This window comes from Styela clava, chromosome 10, assembly GCF_964204865.1.
Source record: "Styela clava chromosome 10, kaStyClav1.hap1.2, whole genome shotgun sequence".
NCBI lineage: Eukaryota > Metazoa > Chordata > Ascidiacea > Stolidobranchia > Styelidae > Styela > Styela clava.
In genome coordinates this window covers 19,791,287-19,808,027 of record NC_135259.1, presented here as the reverse complement: position 1 = coordinate 19,808,027, position 16,741 = coordinate 19,791,287, and the positions used below count along the sequence as shown (strand labels likewise).

Below are 16,741 nucleotides of genomic sequence, written 5' to 3'. Positions count from 1 at the left end.
ATAAAATACGACACATGGAGTGCTTCTTTACGCCGCGGGCAAACAACGCAGCGTTTGATCTTGTCTGCAAAGGAATGCTGTGACATTCTGGTGAATCAAATAGGCGATCGTCTGCGCACTGAACACCTTGCCGCGTTCTCTTTGATGAACCCCAAAATTTTTTCAAAATTTGCACGTCAATTTCCCATCCATTTGTTGGCTACTGTCTCCAAATTTTACCCCACGATAAACGTGGGTAAATTGGAAAATGAATTGCGATGTATTTACACCAATCAAACTTTTTTGAACATCGCATCAACTTGCGCGCTCTATGGGTTCCTCATAGATAACACTCTAGTAACTACCTTTGCGGCGTCTGCAAAATTTCTGGACATCATTTTGACGACGCCTATTTCTTCCGCCGACGCAGAGCGAACATTCAGCACGCTGAAGCGTATTAAAACGCATCTCAGAAACACAATGAAGCAAGATAGATTAAATTCCTTGGCTGTTTTATCCATTCACAGAGACGTTATTTCTGGGATGCATGATTTTAATCAGCGCGTTATTGAGCATTTTGCTTCCAAGAAACCGCGCGTGTTGCATATATGTTCAAGCAGTAGAAGTCTAGCAGCATATATATCTATGAGTGAGCGACGCATGTCCTTATCTTAGCATTAACTTTCCTTTCTTCATAGTAACGTTTTAAACCTTATTTTAGGTTTTGTCTGGTTTCCCGAAGTTTCTGTTAATATGTCATTGTATTTATCTGGGTAAATATTGCCTTTCCTTTTGAAAGAGGTTTCAAAATAAACTATGTCTATATTTATTAATCCCTTGACTTGGCCCGGTTTTAAAGACACTTTCTTATCGGTAAAAATTGTCGCTGCACGCAATTAAATTAATATGTAAGGACATTTTGGAATCTCGTGGCTGTCATGGATCGACAGAAAAAACATTATACGCTTAAATAGGCAGCTCTTTTAACTAGCGCGTAATCGCGGTGCTTGTTGCAGACGGCAATGGGAAGTTCCGACCTCAAATTTGTTATTTTCTGTTTGTTAGCAAGAGCCGTGGGCTAATTCTCGCGGAATTTAAGAAATTGGTTTAGTGACGCGCAAGTTCCGTGTCCGAGCAAAGCAGCCTAGGTAATCGATATATGAGTAGCAAAATGACATGCTAATACTTAGAGAATGACATCGACAGGTTATTGTTACGTGACGATACACGGCGCGGTGTTTTTCGGAAGGCGATCCAAGTTCGCCCCCCAAAAATTATGGAAAGTGTCCGCCCCTGTCATCAGGGTAACTTTGCTCGATAACCTTTACTGGTTTATCGCGTCTCCGTTCACACTGAAACGTATTTTTTTTTTATATTTGCTTCGTAATTATGTTTGTCCATTGTGTACTTTTGGTATGTGATAAAATAAACTACTGACTGAGTACTTACGACGACAGCGATGCCGAAGATTATATCGATGTTTCCAAAAAAAGACTGGAAGAAGAAGAGCAAGACTTATCGAAGTAAATGCTGGGTATTCACGACGGCATCAAATAAAATGTTTTTCAAGATGCTTCCAAGGGGAGTGGGGATTTGGGTCGGTCCCTTCGAGAGCTCAAGACCGAAATTAGCGCATGGAATAATTGAGTCAACCACCGGCGGCACGATTACAATCACAGGAAGGGTGCTATAGTACGGATGCTTCGAAACGAATAAATAACGATACATCGTAATAACTATCTACAACCAGTTACAAATTGTTCCTGTTGACCTCCCTACCAATGTTATGTATAGACATAGTCGCCTCGGACAGCATCTCTGCTATACGAAGTAGCCTATGTGGAATGGATCAAAGACCACACTGAGGACCGTTTTGTGAAAAAACACTTGAATTAAAGCTGCATTGTGATGCTCATGTGCAAACTCTGAAGAGGACCTTGTCTGGTATTACTATCCATAAAAAAAAAGATTAGGTTCTTTTTGGCAGCGTCCTTTCGCAGTCAGAAGATGCTTCTCAAATCACAGTCATGAGATACAACAGAATCCTGGCGATGAGATACAGGTGGTACATGTGGACTAATTGCGACCTTTTATCCAGGAGGAACCACAAGAACAAGATGATTGCTTAGATGGTAGCCAAGAAGATGCAGATTCCAAAAAAGACACACCAAAAATGTTAAACTTCAATCTGATCAGGAGGTAATACCCTGGTACGAGTTGGCGTACCCAGAAAGATATACTTTACAAATTTCCAAGCGTGAGCGTAGGCAACGCAACCTACATATTTTAAAGACTTTGTATAAATATTCTTGTTTGCTATGATTACTGTTCATTTGTTACTTAAAATTTACTAATCGAGATGGCGCACTAGTGCGCTATCGCTTTTGTAGTAGTTTTTTTCAACAAAAGAATACTAGGTACAGTATAGCGCCCTATTGCCTATTCACCCACTAAGCGTTGAATGGAATAGGACTTTCTAACTATTTTGTTGTCTTTCATATCATGGGTGGAAAACTACTCTGTCGGTAGAGGTTAAGGTCCCGAAGGTGAACTAACGCGAAACAATCAGAATAAGTTTTTAAAATCAGATAGTTGGGGGCATTCTTACACAACCGCTAGTAATGAACGATGATAACTGAAACAAAACAAATTTGTATGCAACCCGTGCGACTTAAAATGAACTCTGATGAAACATCTACCTGATTTTTATGATTTAACAAACATCGTGACCTAATAATTAATTTCAAGAACTTTCCATTGTGAGGCTCTCATGGTAATCCCCACATACAGACATAATGATAAACCATCACTTTGCACAGCGTTGGTCGCGTGTGAATCTACTATCAGTTCTCCATTTCTTTTCAGCCGAAGCATGTCAAGTTTAATTTGGCAATTTTACATAATAAAAAAATAAAATACTGCATTTTTGTTAATTTCATAAATCTTGCACTTCAAATTCTACCGATAGGTTAACCAACAACTTCCGATCCGGAAGTAATATAAATGAGGAATTATTTGATACAAATTAATATACCTGTCCTTTATACAAGATTGATGCGAGATTAGTAAATTAGAGTCAGACTGGGTCAAATTCTGTTGAATATTAACGACTAATAAGCATGAATAAAAGCTATCGCTCCCATGCAAATTATCCATAATTTTCTCATATGTCGCATGTTTTAAGGGGAAGCGACATCTTCACTCCTGGACTGGTAAAGAGTTCCGTGAGATAGGTCGTCTGATGCACTACACCAGGTGTAGTGAAAAAATTCAAAAAAAAATCTAGCGGCACGCGGAGAAGTGCCAATTTTGAATGATGTATGTGCGAGTATTCGAATCCGTTTGGTTGCAAAACCTATACCTGAGTCCAATTTATTAACCATGGCTACAATGCCTTAACAACTAGCTTGTGCAAACAACACATGTCACAAGATCAGTAACCAAAACTAGTGTGCGTGCAACTACTAGATAGCCTATGTCAAATAAAGGTTCTCATTCGCTTTACTGAACTCGAAACGAGAGTATCGGTCGGAGACCGAAGACTTATCGATCGAAACTGCGGTTTCGATTCATGACTCTATAGTGACACCGCGTGTCCCATTACTAATTAATTAATAACTCACTAATTATACGACATAATTCATCCAAAATCAATAGGGTCAAGGTCATCAATAGGTCCTTCTGGTCCAAGATATGATAAATGCACATGCAAAATTTGGAGCAGATTCAACCACGCCTTCGTGAGATATCTCGTGCATCTAACAGACAGACAAATACCTATCAACATACTTACCGATCTAAAGATCAATAAGTAATAACGACGATATGGTATTATTTCCTATTCCACTCATTTCAATTTTTGCCGGTCCGCGAGTACATTTTATTTAATTTTACCGGTACGCCAGAATAGTTGGGAACCACTATTTTAAATTATATTAAACAAAAGTATTCATTTCATTTATACATCAGTGAAGGCTGTCCCTGTTTGTTGCGAATAAATTTCTCAATTCGAGGAGCAAACAGCACATTGTCTTTTGAGACTTCCCAGTTTGGCTGCAAAGCTGTGAATTTCACATTGTTGGGTCACTACAACGCAAGATCAGGGAAATCCACGCTGAGTTTCAACCGGCACGCATTTTCTTCTGATAGCAAAAGACATTCAAAATTAGCAAAACATGATAACTCAACTGCCAATCAAGTGCCCCTGGAAATCTTCTCGTGATCCCCTGGGGTTTCGCGAACCCCACGTTGAAAAGCCCTGTTATAGACAAATGTGAAGCTTGGTCGCTAAGTTTTGCATTTAAGGTTATTGGGGTACTAGTTCGTTTTGATTAGTGTCAGTTTAGTCAACAATTTATGATATGGAAATAATATATATGTGGGGCGTATTTTAGATTGGATATTATGCAAATTGATAGATCCGACAGTGCGTTTCTTTGGTAGGGAGTCAGGTATTTAATTATGTTTACTCTTATTCATATTAGTGGGATCCTTATGAAGAAGTTGAGATCTATCATCGTTATTCTTCCCTTATTCAAATTTGACTCAATTGACAACGTTATTTTGTTGGACAGGTCATTTAATCAGTGAAATAACAGCACTCAATTAAAATCTCCAATTTGAGATAAGAAAACCAAATATTGAAATGAAAATACTCTTTAAGCTTAATCCAATTGTTTTGAATTAAAGATGTTTTTGATCAGAGAACAAACGCATGAACAACGACTATTGTCACAGTTTATGAAAGATGATCATGGCGTGTTCGCCATAGTCACAGTCTGAAGAAGATGTAATCCAGGCGTGCTCGTCATTGTCACAGTAGCAGATGTAATTACATACACAAAAACATCATCAAGAATAAAAACACGACCGCCCGCCAGCGCAGCGACCGGAGAAAGAGAGCAAAAGTCATAGTTTTTCTCTCACGTGTAGTGGGTGGTCGGAGTACAGATCCGACAAAATAGCATTGAATAAGGGTCAACATAACAGTTTTTGAACATAAAAATATATATACACACAATATGAACGCGGACGCTATGATCCGCGACACTATTCATTTGTCGATTTCCTCCCTATTATTGAGTTTTATAGGAAAAACAAAGAACACGTTTGGATCAACACACTGAGAACTCGGCCAGCACGAGGAATCGACGTAGAAGAGTGAAATTCAGAGAGAAAGATTCTAAAACAAACAACAACAAAAAAATCAAAAAAGTTCAAAAACAAACACCGGAACATCTAGAAATGGTCGAACATGGAACTACTCAATATCATTCTTCTAGACAGCACAGTAGAGACGGACTCAACCCATCCATCTATGATATTTTAGATTTTTTAGTATATTATTTTTAACTGACTATTGATCTTTATCATTTGTAGCCATATCTTGTTTTATCTGGAGAAGTTAGTTAGACTATGATATAACGAAAGCTAATAAATAAACTTACTATTTCGAGGAAAGAGATTATGTTAAAACTATAAAGTAAAAGTAAGAAAAAGAAGCTTACAAACATTTAAAATTGAAGATGACAGGAGAAAGATTTCGAAACAGTGGTGGTATTCAAATTTTTTGTCAGCCGGTTCTGTTACAAACAGAACATTGACAGTAACCAGTAATGCTAACCGGTTCGCTGATCTCATAAAATTCCGTGAGACGACGGTTCTATAAAACCGGTGCGAACCGGCTGAATCCCACCACTGAATATTGGTGGAACTAACTGACCGAGAAAATGGAAGCGCGCCTTAATGTGAATCAATTTAATTGTTTACGAGATATAGTAATCAGATATAATATAATAAAGAAACTCTCTTACGATGAATAAATAGAGACAACAATCTTCATTACAGTGCAGTCAAGTCACTCCCAAATCAACTCTTAGTTCGTAACTTCTGTTTTTAGTCAGTTGATGGATGGTTTCCAAGCCTGAACGTGGAAAATATAATACACATGAATTGCTGGCTGCATTGCATGCCCAAGGTCAAGTGGGCTATAGTTTTTAAGTAATACCTACCCAGAACTCTACAAACTGGGAACCCAACTATCTGAACCACATTAGAAATCATATGTCCGAAAGGGCATATTCGCAAGCATGGCTAAGAAACATGATAGATAGCTGGCCTGGCTCCAAGAATAACAACTGTTTTAAACGAAATAGACAAAACTGCAAAACATTTGGTGGATTCTGCTGCATAGATATGTTCTGTTATTAGTTCATTACAATTTGCTACTTAATGATCGGAGCTCAAAAGAATTTGATGGCCTCTGGACACAATAGATCAAGTTCGGAGATTTACATTTTATGCCCAAATGAACTACACCCACCTAACCACATTTCTTTATCTTTTTCTCCGAATCCATTGGCGTATTCGTCCCATCCTCTGTAGAAGTCTTCTGTTCCGTCCATTCGTCTTTGAAAGACCTTGGAAATATAACAAGGGGGGTCAAGCCTGGATTTTCAACCGCGAAACACCGTCAATATTACGTCATGATTACCATGATTTTCTCATTCTTTTGACGGCAGTTACTGATGCCAGATCATTTTATGAATTTAGAAGATTTATCGTTTTACTTTTCTTTTAATTTCGTAAATTGAAATTTCCTGGCATTTTCCTTCCAGATTGAGAAATGATGGGGCTACTCAGTACAAGTGAAAGCATAGGGTTTTTGCCAAAAAGTTCTAAGATGTTTAATAATGCAACATGTTATCAGAGCTAGCAGAAAAATATTATCTTTTTTCTAAGGTCATTATATTAGAAAGTAGTTGGATACATGTAACATACTGTCCATCCGCCTCCATCAGTTACAAGATCGCAGTAAACTTCGAAAGGTTTGTCGCTTGATTCTGGATAAATATCAAAGACTCCACCGCTGTTGTTTTGGGTTTTTGCATTTTTACGAAATACAGTTGTGCAGTCCTTTGGGAAAACTGTAAAAAAATGTATTCAGTACTGTAAAGGCGTTCAAAATATCGTTTAGCACTTCTGTTCCCAATATAGCCGTCATCCAGTGGTGGATAAAAGTTCCAGAGTGCAGGGGTTTTAGAACCCTAGGGTTCCGCAACACATGTGAGTTTATGGGGTTCCACGTAAAGGAAAAATTGACTGCTGGGCCAGTAAAGTCAATAATTAGTTAAAAACTCGCTAATTATACGACATAATTTGCCCAGAAACAATAGGGTTCTGGTCCGAGATATGATGAATGCACATGTAAAATCTGGAGTAGATTCAATCTCGCTTTCGTGAGATATCGCGTGCATCTAACAGACATACATACATACAGACAGACAAATATCAACATACTTACAGTAAGTATGTCCCTTAACATAAAGTAACAAAAAAGAAGTTGTTTAAAAGAGTGTAGACATGAGTATGAGAATTGCTTTGAGCGCCGTCAAGAAGATTGCAAAGGAAATGCAAGACCAACCTAGTCATTTAATTTCACGCTTGTTACCTTCTTTTTGTTTCGTTGTTGATTTAGAACTATTTGAATTACAAATATTTCGTGTTACGAGTATTTCGTGTTTTATTTTTGTTATTTGTGGTTCCCTAAAAAACGAAAAATTATATCAGGGGTTCCGCAATAACAAAAAGGTTGAAGAGCACTGATATAGACCCATCACTTATGGTATTTAAAAAATATTCCGATTCACTACTTAACCTACGTTCCTGTATCTTTAATTGTTGGTGAGAACAATTCAGACTTGACGTGATTTCAATATATTGATTTAATCGGATTTGCTGTTCGTTGAGTTTGTTGTGAAATGCCTCTGACTCTGCAAAAAGATTGCACTATTTTATAACATTGCAGCAGTGATATCGATTTTTGTTATTTTTCATTCGTTGAGTAGGAAATATAAACGGCGAACAAGCCAAGGCTAAACTCGGAGATATAGAATCTACAAGACCACAGATAGTCACCAACTACGATTGAATGAGGCATGAATGAAAAAGGGATATAAATTTGATCATTACTCTAGAACAGGGGTCACCAACCCGTTGCCCGCGGGCACCGTGTCGCTCGTGAAGGCCATATGAGTCGCCCGCAGGTCTGTTCCAAAATAAGCTTAATAACGGCGCTTATGAGTAAACTAATTATTGTGATGATCAACTTGATTTGTATTTTGACCTCAGTAATATGACGGGGCATTTATTACTATTCCATTTATGACATCACACTAATGTCACCTTCTACGAACACGCGCTCTAGAGTCTAGATCTAGAGTTCTTGAACTTTTTGAGCCGCGCCCCCCTTTGAAAAATTTTACAAACTTCGCGCCCTCCCCCCCCCCCCTCTTTTTGCTTTGAAAAAATGCTTTTGTGATGGACAAGTTGTTATATATTAAGATGGCGCTATAACTGAGTGTTGGTCTCATAGCGTCATTGCTCAGATTGCTTAGGCATAAAACGCTTCGGAGTACAACTTCGCCATTCACTGTCGTATGTATCAAGCCAAATAGTGGTTGGTCATCATAAATTCTCGTTTTTTCGCTCAATTTGCAATACTTGGCAAAGTCAAACTAATTATTAAGTAAAACTAAACAAGCAATAAACCTATCCTTTAATTTATTTTCTGCTTAAACGTTTACATAAGACACGTAAAATTTCAATCAATTGTTGTCGCTAAGGCGTTTGCGATTTGTTCAAATCTCCATTTTTTACGTTAGCGTGGCGTGGTATTTAAGCCCTAAAGATCTTGATTTTGGTGTTTATTCTTCCTAAATTTCCCTCGACATATTCTTGTGCCGCGAAGACGATTATAATTACTTTTTTGTTCTCGAATGGAACCATGACACCTCTGAGGAAAACAAGTTAGATTTTATTATAATCATCAGCGACGAGATGCTAAAGATAGAATAAAGAAGTGAATCCGTAACTAAAAAATTTGGGATTGTAAAAGTGGCGTTATAAAATACTAAAAATAAAACGGAAAACGCCAAGAGTTTTGTTTTGGGGTGGACCGCGTCAGATTAAAAACACTTTCTTAGACATTGAAAATCTCATAAATTCCTTGTGCGTGCGCCACACCAGTAGTGTTCTAAAACTACAGACTTGATATAAATTTTACTCCGTGGGATCGCAGACTTAGGAATATCTGTAACGGTGATATCTTGAAATTAATCGAGTGGCCGAATTGCGATAGAGCGGAGTGAGAGATGCAGGGACAGCTCATATTAGTGAAATTGACAAGAATACAAATCAAAATGTAATCGACATTTTTATGGTTGCGGATTACCGTGTTATTTTGGAGTACTGGTGCTTTTATTTTATCGACGCAATCGCAGATTTAATTTATCACGATTAAATGAATAAAGAAACCATTTTGAATAAGTATATCAATCATGGATTGAATATTTTATTCAACAGAAAAACCATTACATATCCGTTGAAAAAGTCGGCTCTTTTAATGATTGGCGTAATCTCGAGGACTGACTCAGAAGCCGTACCGCGGGGATTTCGTTTCGATGAATATGTGTTTTTCATTTACTAATATACTTTACATGTATTTTAGTTGTACTAAATTAATTATACTTTTTGGGATATTATACCAGATCTTTCTAATGACGAGAACGAAATCACATGAGTGCAATATATATAAAAACTAAATACAATCGGGCAATTGATCACACTTTATTATGTCCGCGGATTGGCGTGGTATTTTAGATAGGTAATATTTTGTCGTGAGTCGCCGCAACCGCGAGTTACCTCGAACACAAATGAATTAAAATAGAGAGACTTTTTGAATTATTGTAGTTATTACGAGACAGAAAAATTTATTATAACACGAAAAAGCCGATATTTTTAACTAACGAGGAGACCGTTTCAGGAGCCGATACATGTAAATTTACGATTCCATCTTGTGACCTCTCGCGCCCCCCTGTGAGCATCTCTTGTCATTTAAACCCACCTTGTATCACTGATATCGCTAATTGATGGAGAGAATGATTCAGGCTTGCAACTGACTGATTCATTTGGATCTGCGTTTCAATAAGTTTGAGATTAAGCACTTCTGAGTCTGCAAAAATACAAGTTATGACTATATGGCCTTCATTTTGGTGCAGAGCAGATTGAGACGTTGGCTTACCAACAAAATATTATTTACGGCAGAAGATTGGTAAAATTACGTCGTTCAGAAGCGTTACGTTATTTTCAAAATGATTCCTAATAAAAGTATACCGAGAAAATTAGAAAAATTGATAGCGTTTACCACAGACAATTTTTGTGTTATCATATTGCAAGTACTGCAGTAATACTAATTACACAAATAAAAATTAACATGTTTTATCGATGTTGCAAGTTGCTGAATAAAATGATTAAGTGACTTTTCCGGAGTTCCATGAGACTGGTTGAGACTCCACATGTCCTCAAGAGATTTATTAAATTGCCCCGCCAGTTCTGAAAAAGCATCAGAATCTATGACAAACATAGATATACAGTGTGACCCAAAAAACGGAGCCCAGGCCAATTGAAACATATAGTATATATAGTTTCCGTTTTTGGTTCACCCAATAGGTTGGGGTTGGTACTGGTTAGCAATGTCACATACTGTATGTTTACGAACGAATCCTGTTTAAACGCGTGTTAGCATGTTTAGCACGTGTATTCGAAGCGTCGTCAATACTATATTTATGAAATATCTATAAATAACAGTGGCACCAGCGTTGAAACTAGGAATCTTTCGTAAGATGTCCCCACCAAAAACCGCTACCGTTAAATTTACAAGTCATTTATAGTTATGCAGGCTACTTAGTGGGACTTCGCAAGCTGCTGGTTGGCCACTCATGAATCTTTATGTTAGATATGCTAGAATTCATACATGAAATCCAAAAAATGTTATGCAGCAAGATTATTTACCCCTATTTATTACATCTACATCAAGTTCTACTGTTTGAATAATAAAGCACATACTGTTACCTTGTGTTACCCAAAGCTCCAGCTGATCCTGAGAGCGATTTAGTAATCAGTAATTTATTTTTTCACCATACTGAAAACACACTGGATATACTAAAAATTACAATAAATAGGAAAAATGCGTTTCACGGCGAGGGAAACCGCGAAAACCCAATATAGGTTATCGAGCAGCGGCAGCCTTAAAATAGTCTAACAGATATTAATAATAACAAAGATTCGAACTATATATGTTATTTGGAGAAAACAATAAATACGTCTAAGCAAACCTGGTGTTCCCAGGATTCGCGCGTTTAACAACTATAAAAAAAGACTCCGTGCACTAAGATTCTAGGTAACTATGACAATAGCGTTTTGAGCCAAAGTCACAATGGTACCATTGTGAGGCGACTATGGTACAATATAGATTTATAGAACATTGTACTTTCGATATAGTATGGCACGGGGTTACAGTGAACTGAATGCCATAAGCACAAGTCCTGTCGGTTGTAAGGTAATAACGAAGTGCGGTAGTAGTAACGAACTGTACCGGTACCTTCCATGGAAGGAAGAAAACGGTACCGGTACCTAAATCTGTGCTGGGGTTTAACACACTGAAAATGTAAAATCAGAATGAACATGGACTACAGTATTCAAAAATTGAAGGAAGGATTAAATAGCATGTGATACTTGATTAAGTGACGAGATGCCACTTTATATAAAACATGGGGAAAAAAACAAAGGCAGATTTATGAAATTGTAGAATATGGTTAACATTATAATAATATTATTAGGGGTATAATGACTGGATATCAGTAATCTGGCTGCCTGTAATGGTTGTTACCAGAGACCCAGATCTTAGCAGCCTCAAATATATATGTTCAACTATATATTATCACTATTCATAACTTATAGGCTACTGGCCAAGGTTGTTCTGAAGAGGAATACATAAAAATCAATTCATAGTAGTTGACAGGTAAAAGAATGTCATGGTGAGTAGAGACAATATAATGTCTGATTATATTGTCTGCTTGTATTGGCAGATATCAAGACAGTTGTCACTGAATGGGAGTAAATGACCTAAGTTATTTGTTTTAGGTCAATAATCAAGCTTAATACTTAAGTTTTAGCTTATCCCCTGATATATTGGTCAAGGTTGAAAATTCTGTGAATACTTGTTGTATGGCTGATGCCATGCAACATGCACAGGTAAAAATATTAGTACAAATGTTATAAATTACACAGGGAATTCAAAGAGTATTTAAACAGGTACTCTGGATCAAGTCATCGTTCGAGCTGGCAATGGCGAAGAGAGTTTCTAATCCACATTAATCGGATGTGAGGATAACAGAAGGGTAGAGGGAAAGCATGAATTTCTTTTATTTACTCTGAAGGTGTCATAAGATGACTGACGTAGGCTATGGGGAATGCTATTCCAAATTACAACACCCTTATATTTTCAAGGAGTTCTGGCACTTGTCTAATGTAAATCGAAGTAGAAATAAATTGAAATTGCTCAAAAAGCGAGTATTATGCTCATGCATGTTACTAAGCGAGACGAAATAGTCGGAAAAAGCTGTGGGCAATTGATAATGATAATTGTGTAATTGATGCATAAGTTTAGAAGTTAGTTCTAGCTCATAAATATCAGACAATTTAAGAATCCTGGTCTTATGGTATAGAATACTTAAGTTAGAACAAATAGGCGCCCTAGCTAGAGAGAATTCTAACAGCCCTATTCTGTAAAGTCTCTAATTTATGCAAGCTTGTTTTGGTAGCGGATGTGAAATGTTTTCCAGGTATAGTTAATGTGAGATTGCTGTTCAGTCAGTTTTGTGTGTAAAGAATCAAAATCTGCAATATATTTGGAGAGTTAGAAAATTCTAAAAAGTTTGTGCCAGAAAAACCTTAACTCGTGAGGTCTTCTAAAATTCCGCTATATTATTTTTCACCCACGTCCATTTGCACCTATAAACTGCACACGTTCAAAATACAGATTGTATGCATAGTAATTTGCACCCGCAGTAAGTTGCATATATGAATGACCGCACCAATATATATTCACACCCATGGGCATTTTCATCCGCGGTAATTTGCCCCTGCGATCATTCCCATCCAGAAATGTTCCCGTTTTAGACATGCTCGACTTGTGTGCGACAGCAAGCTTATTAAAACACAATCTTTTACCTTGTATTATTGAAAGTGACAATTGCTCCTGTGAACGATTCAGGTGCAAAATGGTTTCAACGGTGTAGTTAAGTTGAGCTTGCTGTTCAGTCAGTTTCGTCAAGAAGGAATCCAAATCTGCAGTATATATTAGTTTATTTTTACATCGCAGTTTCACTGAGAAGTAAAATTCGGTAATTTTCTATGCATGATTTACTTCTCATTCTCTTGTCAGAAAACTGATCGGCGGAAGAATTGTTTTGCGGCGTCTGTTGTCTTCTCAATAGTTTTATTTCGTCCTGCATCTGTATAAAACAAGTCAATTTTATCAATTTTCTACCCGTCAAAAAGTAAATTTCTTGCAATGTGAAAATTGAGGATACAATACTGGGTTGGGCTCCAACCCTGACATGGGCGAAGCACAGTCCGCGGGACAAACCGGCCCGTTTGTTACTTCAATCTTGCACACCTGATGCTGCCACAACCAAACTTTGATGTTTTAGCTAAAAAAAAAGAGGAAAGGCTTAAGGATTTTATTGAGATTGCGATTAAATTTAGTTTTGCCACAAGGCGTACTGTTTTCCACTACAGTATTGCTTTTGTGACCTTGTAAATATTGTTCATAAAATGTTACTTTTTACGTCACACATACATAGCACCACAATATAGATAGGCCAAATTTTTGGCCCGTGGTCCAAAAATGTTGCCCAACCCTGGAACCTCATATGTTCAGTTAGCATCGATTTGTAATGGAGAAGTTTGATGATTTCGATGCATATGAATGCGCCTACGCTACTAAACTGACCCGTTCAGACCAGTTATTAAAATAGCAAAATATATCACTCAAAGTTAATAAAAATTAGTTACTTTCAGCTCACCTGTGTTATCATGACAATATTGAAAGTCACAAGTGCTACGACCATTGCCAAGGATATTACTGAAATCACCAGCCCATTTTTGATATTTGTTTTCTTGTTGTCTGCAAAGATTTGAAATTCAATAGTAAAGTTTTAGGATTATTGTCAAATAAACCAAACAATAAAACCCGGGGAGTCGGAAGAGGTGAAATATCCACACGAATTATATTGCAATTTGAAAGTTTTTTAAATTCAACGCTATGCTTTCATAAAATGAACAAATAACAGCTTATAAATAACTCCTTAAATACCTTTGCTCTTCTGTGGTGGAACTTGTACACATGTCATTCCATAAACATTGTCATTCGCTGGGAAAGTGTTGTTTCTGTCCGGATTTGGGTTATCTGGAGTGTCACAGTAGAATTCTGTCTCGACAGTAGACATGTTGGCAGCTCAATCGATTCTCCGAAACGACTCTTACCAAGTGTTCGACAATAAAAGTCTTATGCAAGGCATATAGGTGGTTTATTATGACTTAGTTTTGTTATGATCAGATACATTTGCGTGGTGCAATCTTATGATCATAAATAACAGGCTTTGAATAAAAAACAGTTTGTCATGAGTGACGTCAGTTCCTTAGACGATTAACACAAACGTTCATATATTCAATTGCTCATTTCCCACTGTGATTACCTGAGTGCATACCATTACTGATCTTGAAATAATATTATTGCTGACTATATGGTTATTAAGCCGTCAGTGAGAGACATATGGGTGTCGACGAGAGCTGTGTCATCAATAATTCTAGTTGTTGTTTGGAATCGGTCACTCACCGCATGATCGATTAAAATGCATTAAATTTAAATATATCCAACATGCACAGTTTTAATTGGATTCCTAATCGACTCATTAAAACGTTGAGAATAATGAACGCAGTTAGTCCTTGTTTATTTCCTCTGTGATATGGTGGTTAAAAGGCATGAAGTACATATTAACAAAATTTTATTTAAAAGCAGAATCTTTTTCGCGTGAGTGCGCCGCAAATTTTCCCTGATAATTTAGTCTAATGAAACACAAACAAAAGGTTTGAGAACTCTGGCCTAGTACATAAAGCTTTTGAACAGCCAGGCCTCTTGGTCATGATTAGGGCTGGGCATTTTCGAATACCTGATGATTTCAGAATGGAATATTTTTTTCGAATGGTATCTCGAATACATGGGAGATATATAATTGTATACGACTTTTTCAATGTAATCGATTCGTGCAACAAATAATTTACTGAAACATAGAATGTTCGCTGAGCGTTCACACACAATGAGTAACACGTTTTATCAATAACACATTACCGAAAATAGTTATATGTCTGAGTTGCGTTGAAAAAATATGGCGTCAATAAAAAAATGAGGAATTCACCTCGATCATTGGCGAAAAAAAAAGATTGCGGCGATTCGAAATTTTGCTCTGAACCGATTCGAATAATTTACTATTCGATTCGAATATTCTATTCAAAATGCCAAGCCCTAGTCATAATATGGCGCGACAAATTCTTCATTCAGTAATAAACAGGTTTAATCACTGACTAAAAAGTTACAAAAATGGTCCGCCCTGGTCACTGGTGTAGTCAATGGTTTCAATGTAGGCCAACAAGTACATCTTCGAACGATATACACGTATTATATATCCTTATTATTGGACACGTAGTGGACATAACGATCGTTTCAATATTATGTTGTTGTTGTTGTTCTTGTTCTTGTTCTTTGACACGTTTTTAAAAAGTCGCTTTTCTCTTCGAATACTGGACCAATTGCTTTGAAATTTTCAGTGGTTAAAGATTAATTTTTTCGCTAGAAGGCTATTACTTTTGTTTATTCTTAAATTTTATATGAATCCTATGAGATATGATATTTCATACAAAATTTCGTGGTATTTATTTTTACTCATGGGAACACTGTTTTACACTTATTTCAAGCGGTTTCGCGATCGATTGTCTTGCTCAGTACTACAGCTACTGTAGGTCGGTACTGGTAAGTTGCCATACCGGTAGGTACCGTAACGCAGTGAAATTGACTTATTCCTTCCGCGGTATTACTAATGCTGCAATGCAAGTTTTATAGCCTATCGTATGCGGAACGGAATATCAGACCTACAGGTTCGGTACTGGTAGCTCAGTACGTAAGTACGAAACTGGTACTGGTGCCGGTGTCTTACCACAATGAAATTACCGTAACTTATTCTTTCACGGTCCTACCAGTGCAGTAATGCAAGCGTTGTAGCACTTGTAGCCTACTATATTTGTTTATTTTGATGAGAGTCTACTGGAAACAACATACAATTTGAAAGGGAAGAATTGTTCTGTGATCAATTATCTGTCCTAAAGTGTAAACAACATAAAATTTGCAAGGGAACAACTGTTCTGTGATCAATTACCGTATATGGCCTACAGTGTACAGGTAAGATGCTGGCTGACTGCTAACCGGTGCTGGTAGCTCAGTACGTAAGTACGGTACTGGTGCCGGTACCGGTGTCTTACCACAATGAAATTACCGTAACTTATTCTTTCACGGTCCTACCAGTGCAGTAATGCAAGCGTTGTAGCACTTGTAGCCTACTATATTTGTTTATTTTGATGAGAGTCTACTGGAAACAACATAAAATTTGAAAGGGAAGAATTGTTCTGTGATCAATTATCTGTCCTAAAGTGTAAACAACATAAAATTTGCAAGGGAACAACTGTTCTGTGATCAATTACCGTATATGGCCTACAGTGAACAGGTAAGATGCTGCCTGACTGCTAACTCAGTACCGCTTTTAAAAAGTCACGTTTTTAAAAAGTCGCTTTTCTCTTCGAATACTGG

The 16,741-nt window shown here is 37.2% G+C and overlaps 1 protein-coding gene across 3 annotated transcripts; it reads right to left on the bottom strand.

Moving 5' to 3' along the window:
* Positions 1 to 4,898: 4,898 nt before the first annotated feature.
* LOC120337177 (uncharacterized) lies at positions 4,899 to 14,360 on the bottom strand. 3 transcript variants are annotated; one of them, XM_078117336.1, is made up of 9 exons: positions 14,198 to 14,360; positions 13,908 to 14,008; positions 13,247 to 13,334; positions 13,051 to 13,167; positions 9,884 to 9,991; positions 7,641 to 7,751; positions 6,749 to 6,905; positions 6,302 to 6,398; positions 4,899 to 5,902 (listed from the first exon to the last, which is right to left on the bottom strand). In XM_078117336.1, exons 1-8 carry the CDS (start codon positions 14,328 to 14,330, stop codon positions 6,302 to 6,304), a joined length of 912 nt encoding a protein of 303 aa, XP_077973462.1. In that variant the 5' UTR covers positions 14,331 to 14,360; the 3' UTR covers positions 4,899 to 5,902. The 3 variants fall into 3 exon arrangements, with proteins under 3 accessions (XP_077973462.1, XP_077973461.1, XP_077973463.1); XM_078117335.1 differs by having other exon boundaries at positions 6,760 to 6,905; XM_078117337.1 differs by lacking the exon at positions 9,884 to 9,991 and having other exon boundaries at positions 6,760 to 6,905.
* Between the last annotated feature and the right edge of the window lie 2,381 nt (positions 14,361 to 16,741).

Excerpts from the sequence above, each read along its gene's own strand:
- LOC120337177 (XM_078117335.1), bottom strand. The coding sequence starts at position 14,330 with ATGTCTACTGTCGAGACAGAATTCTACTGTGACACTCCAGATAACCCA. Across the intron at positions 13,335-13,907 it reads ATATTGTCATGATAACACAG|ATGCAGGACGAAATAAAACT; the intron begins GTGAGCTGAAAG and ends TGTTTTATACAG. Across the intron at positions 13,168-13,246 it reads TTCTGACAAGAGAATGAGAA|ATTTGGATTCCTTCTTGACG; the intron begins GTAAATCATGCA and ends TATATACTGCAG.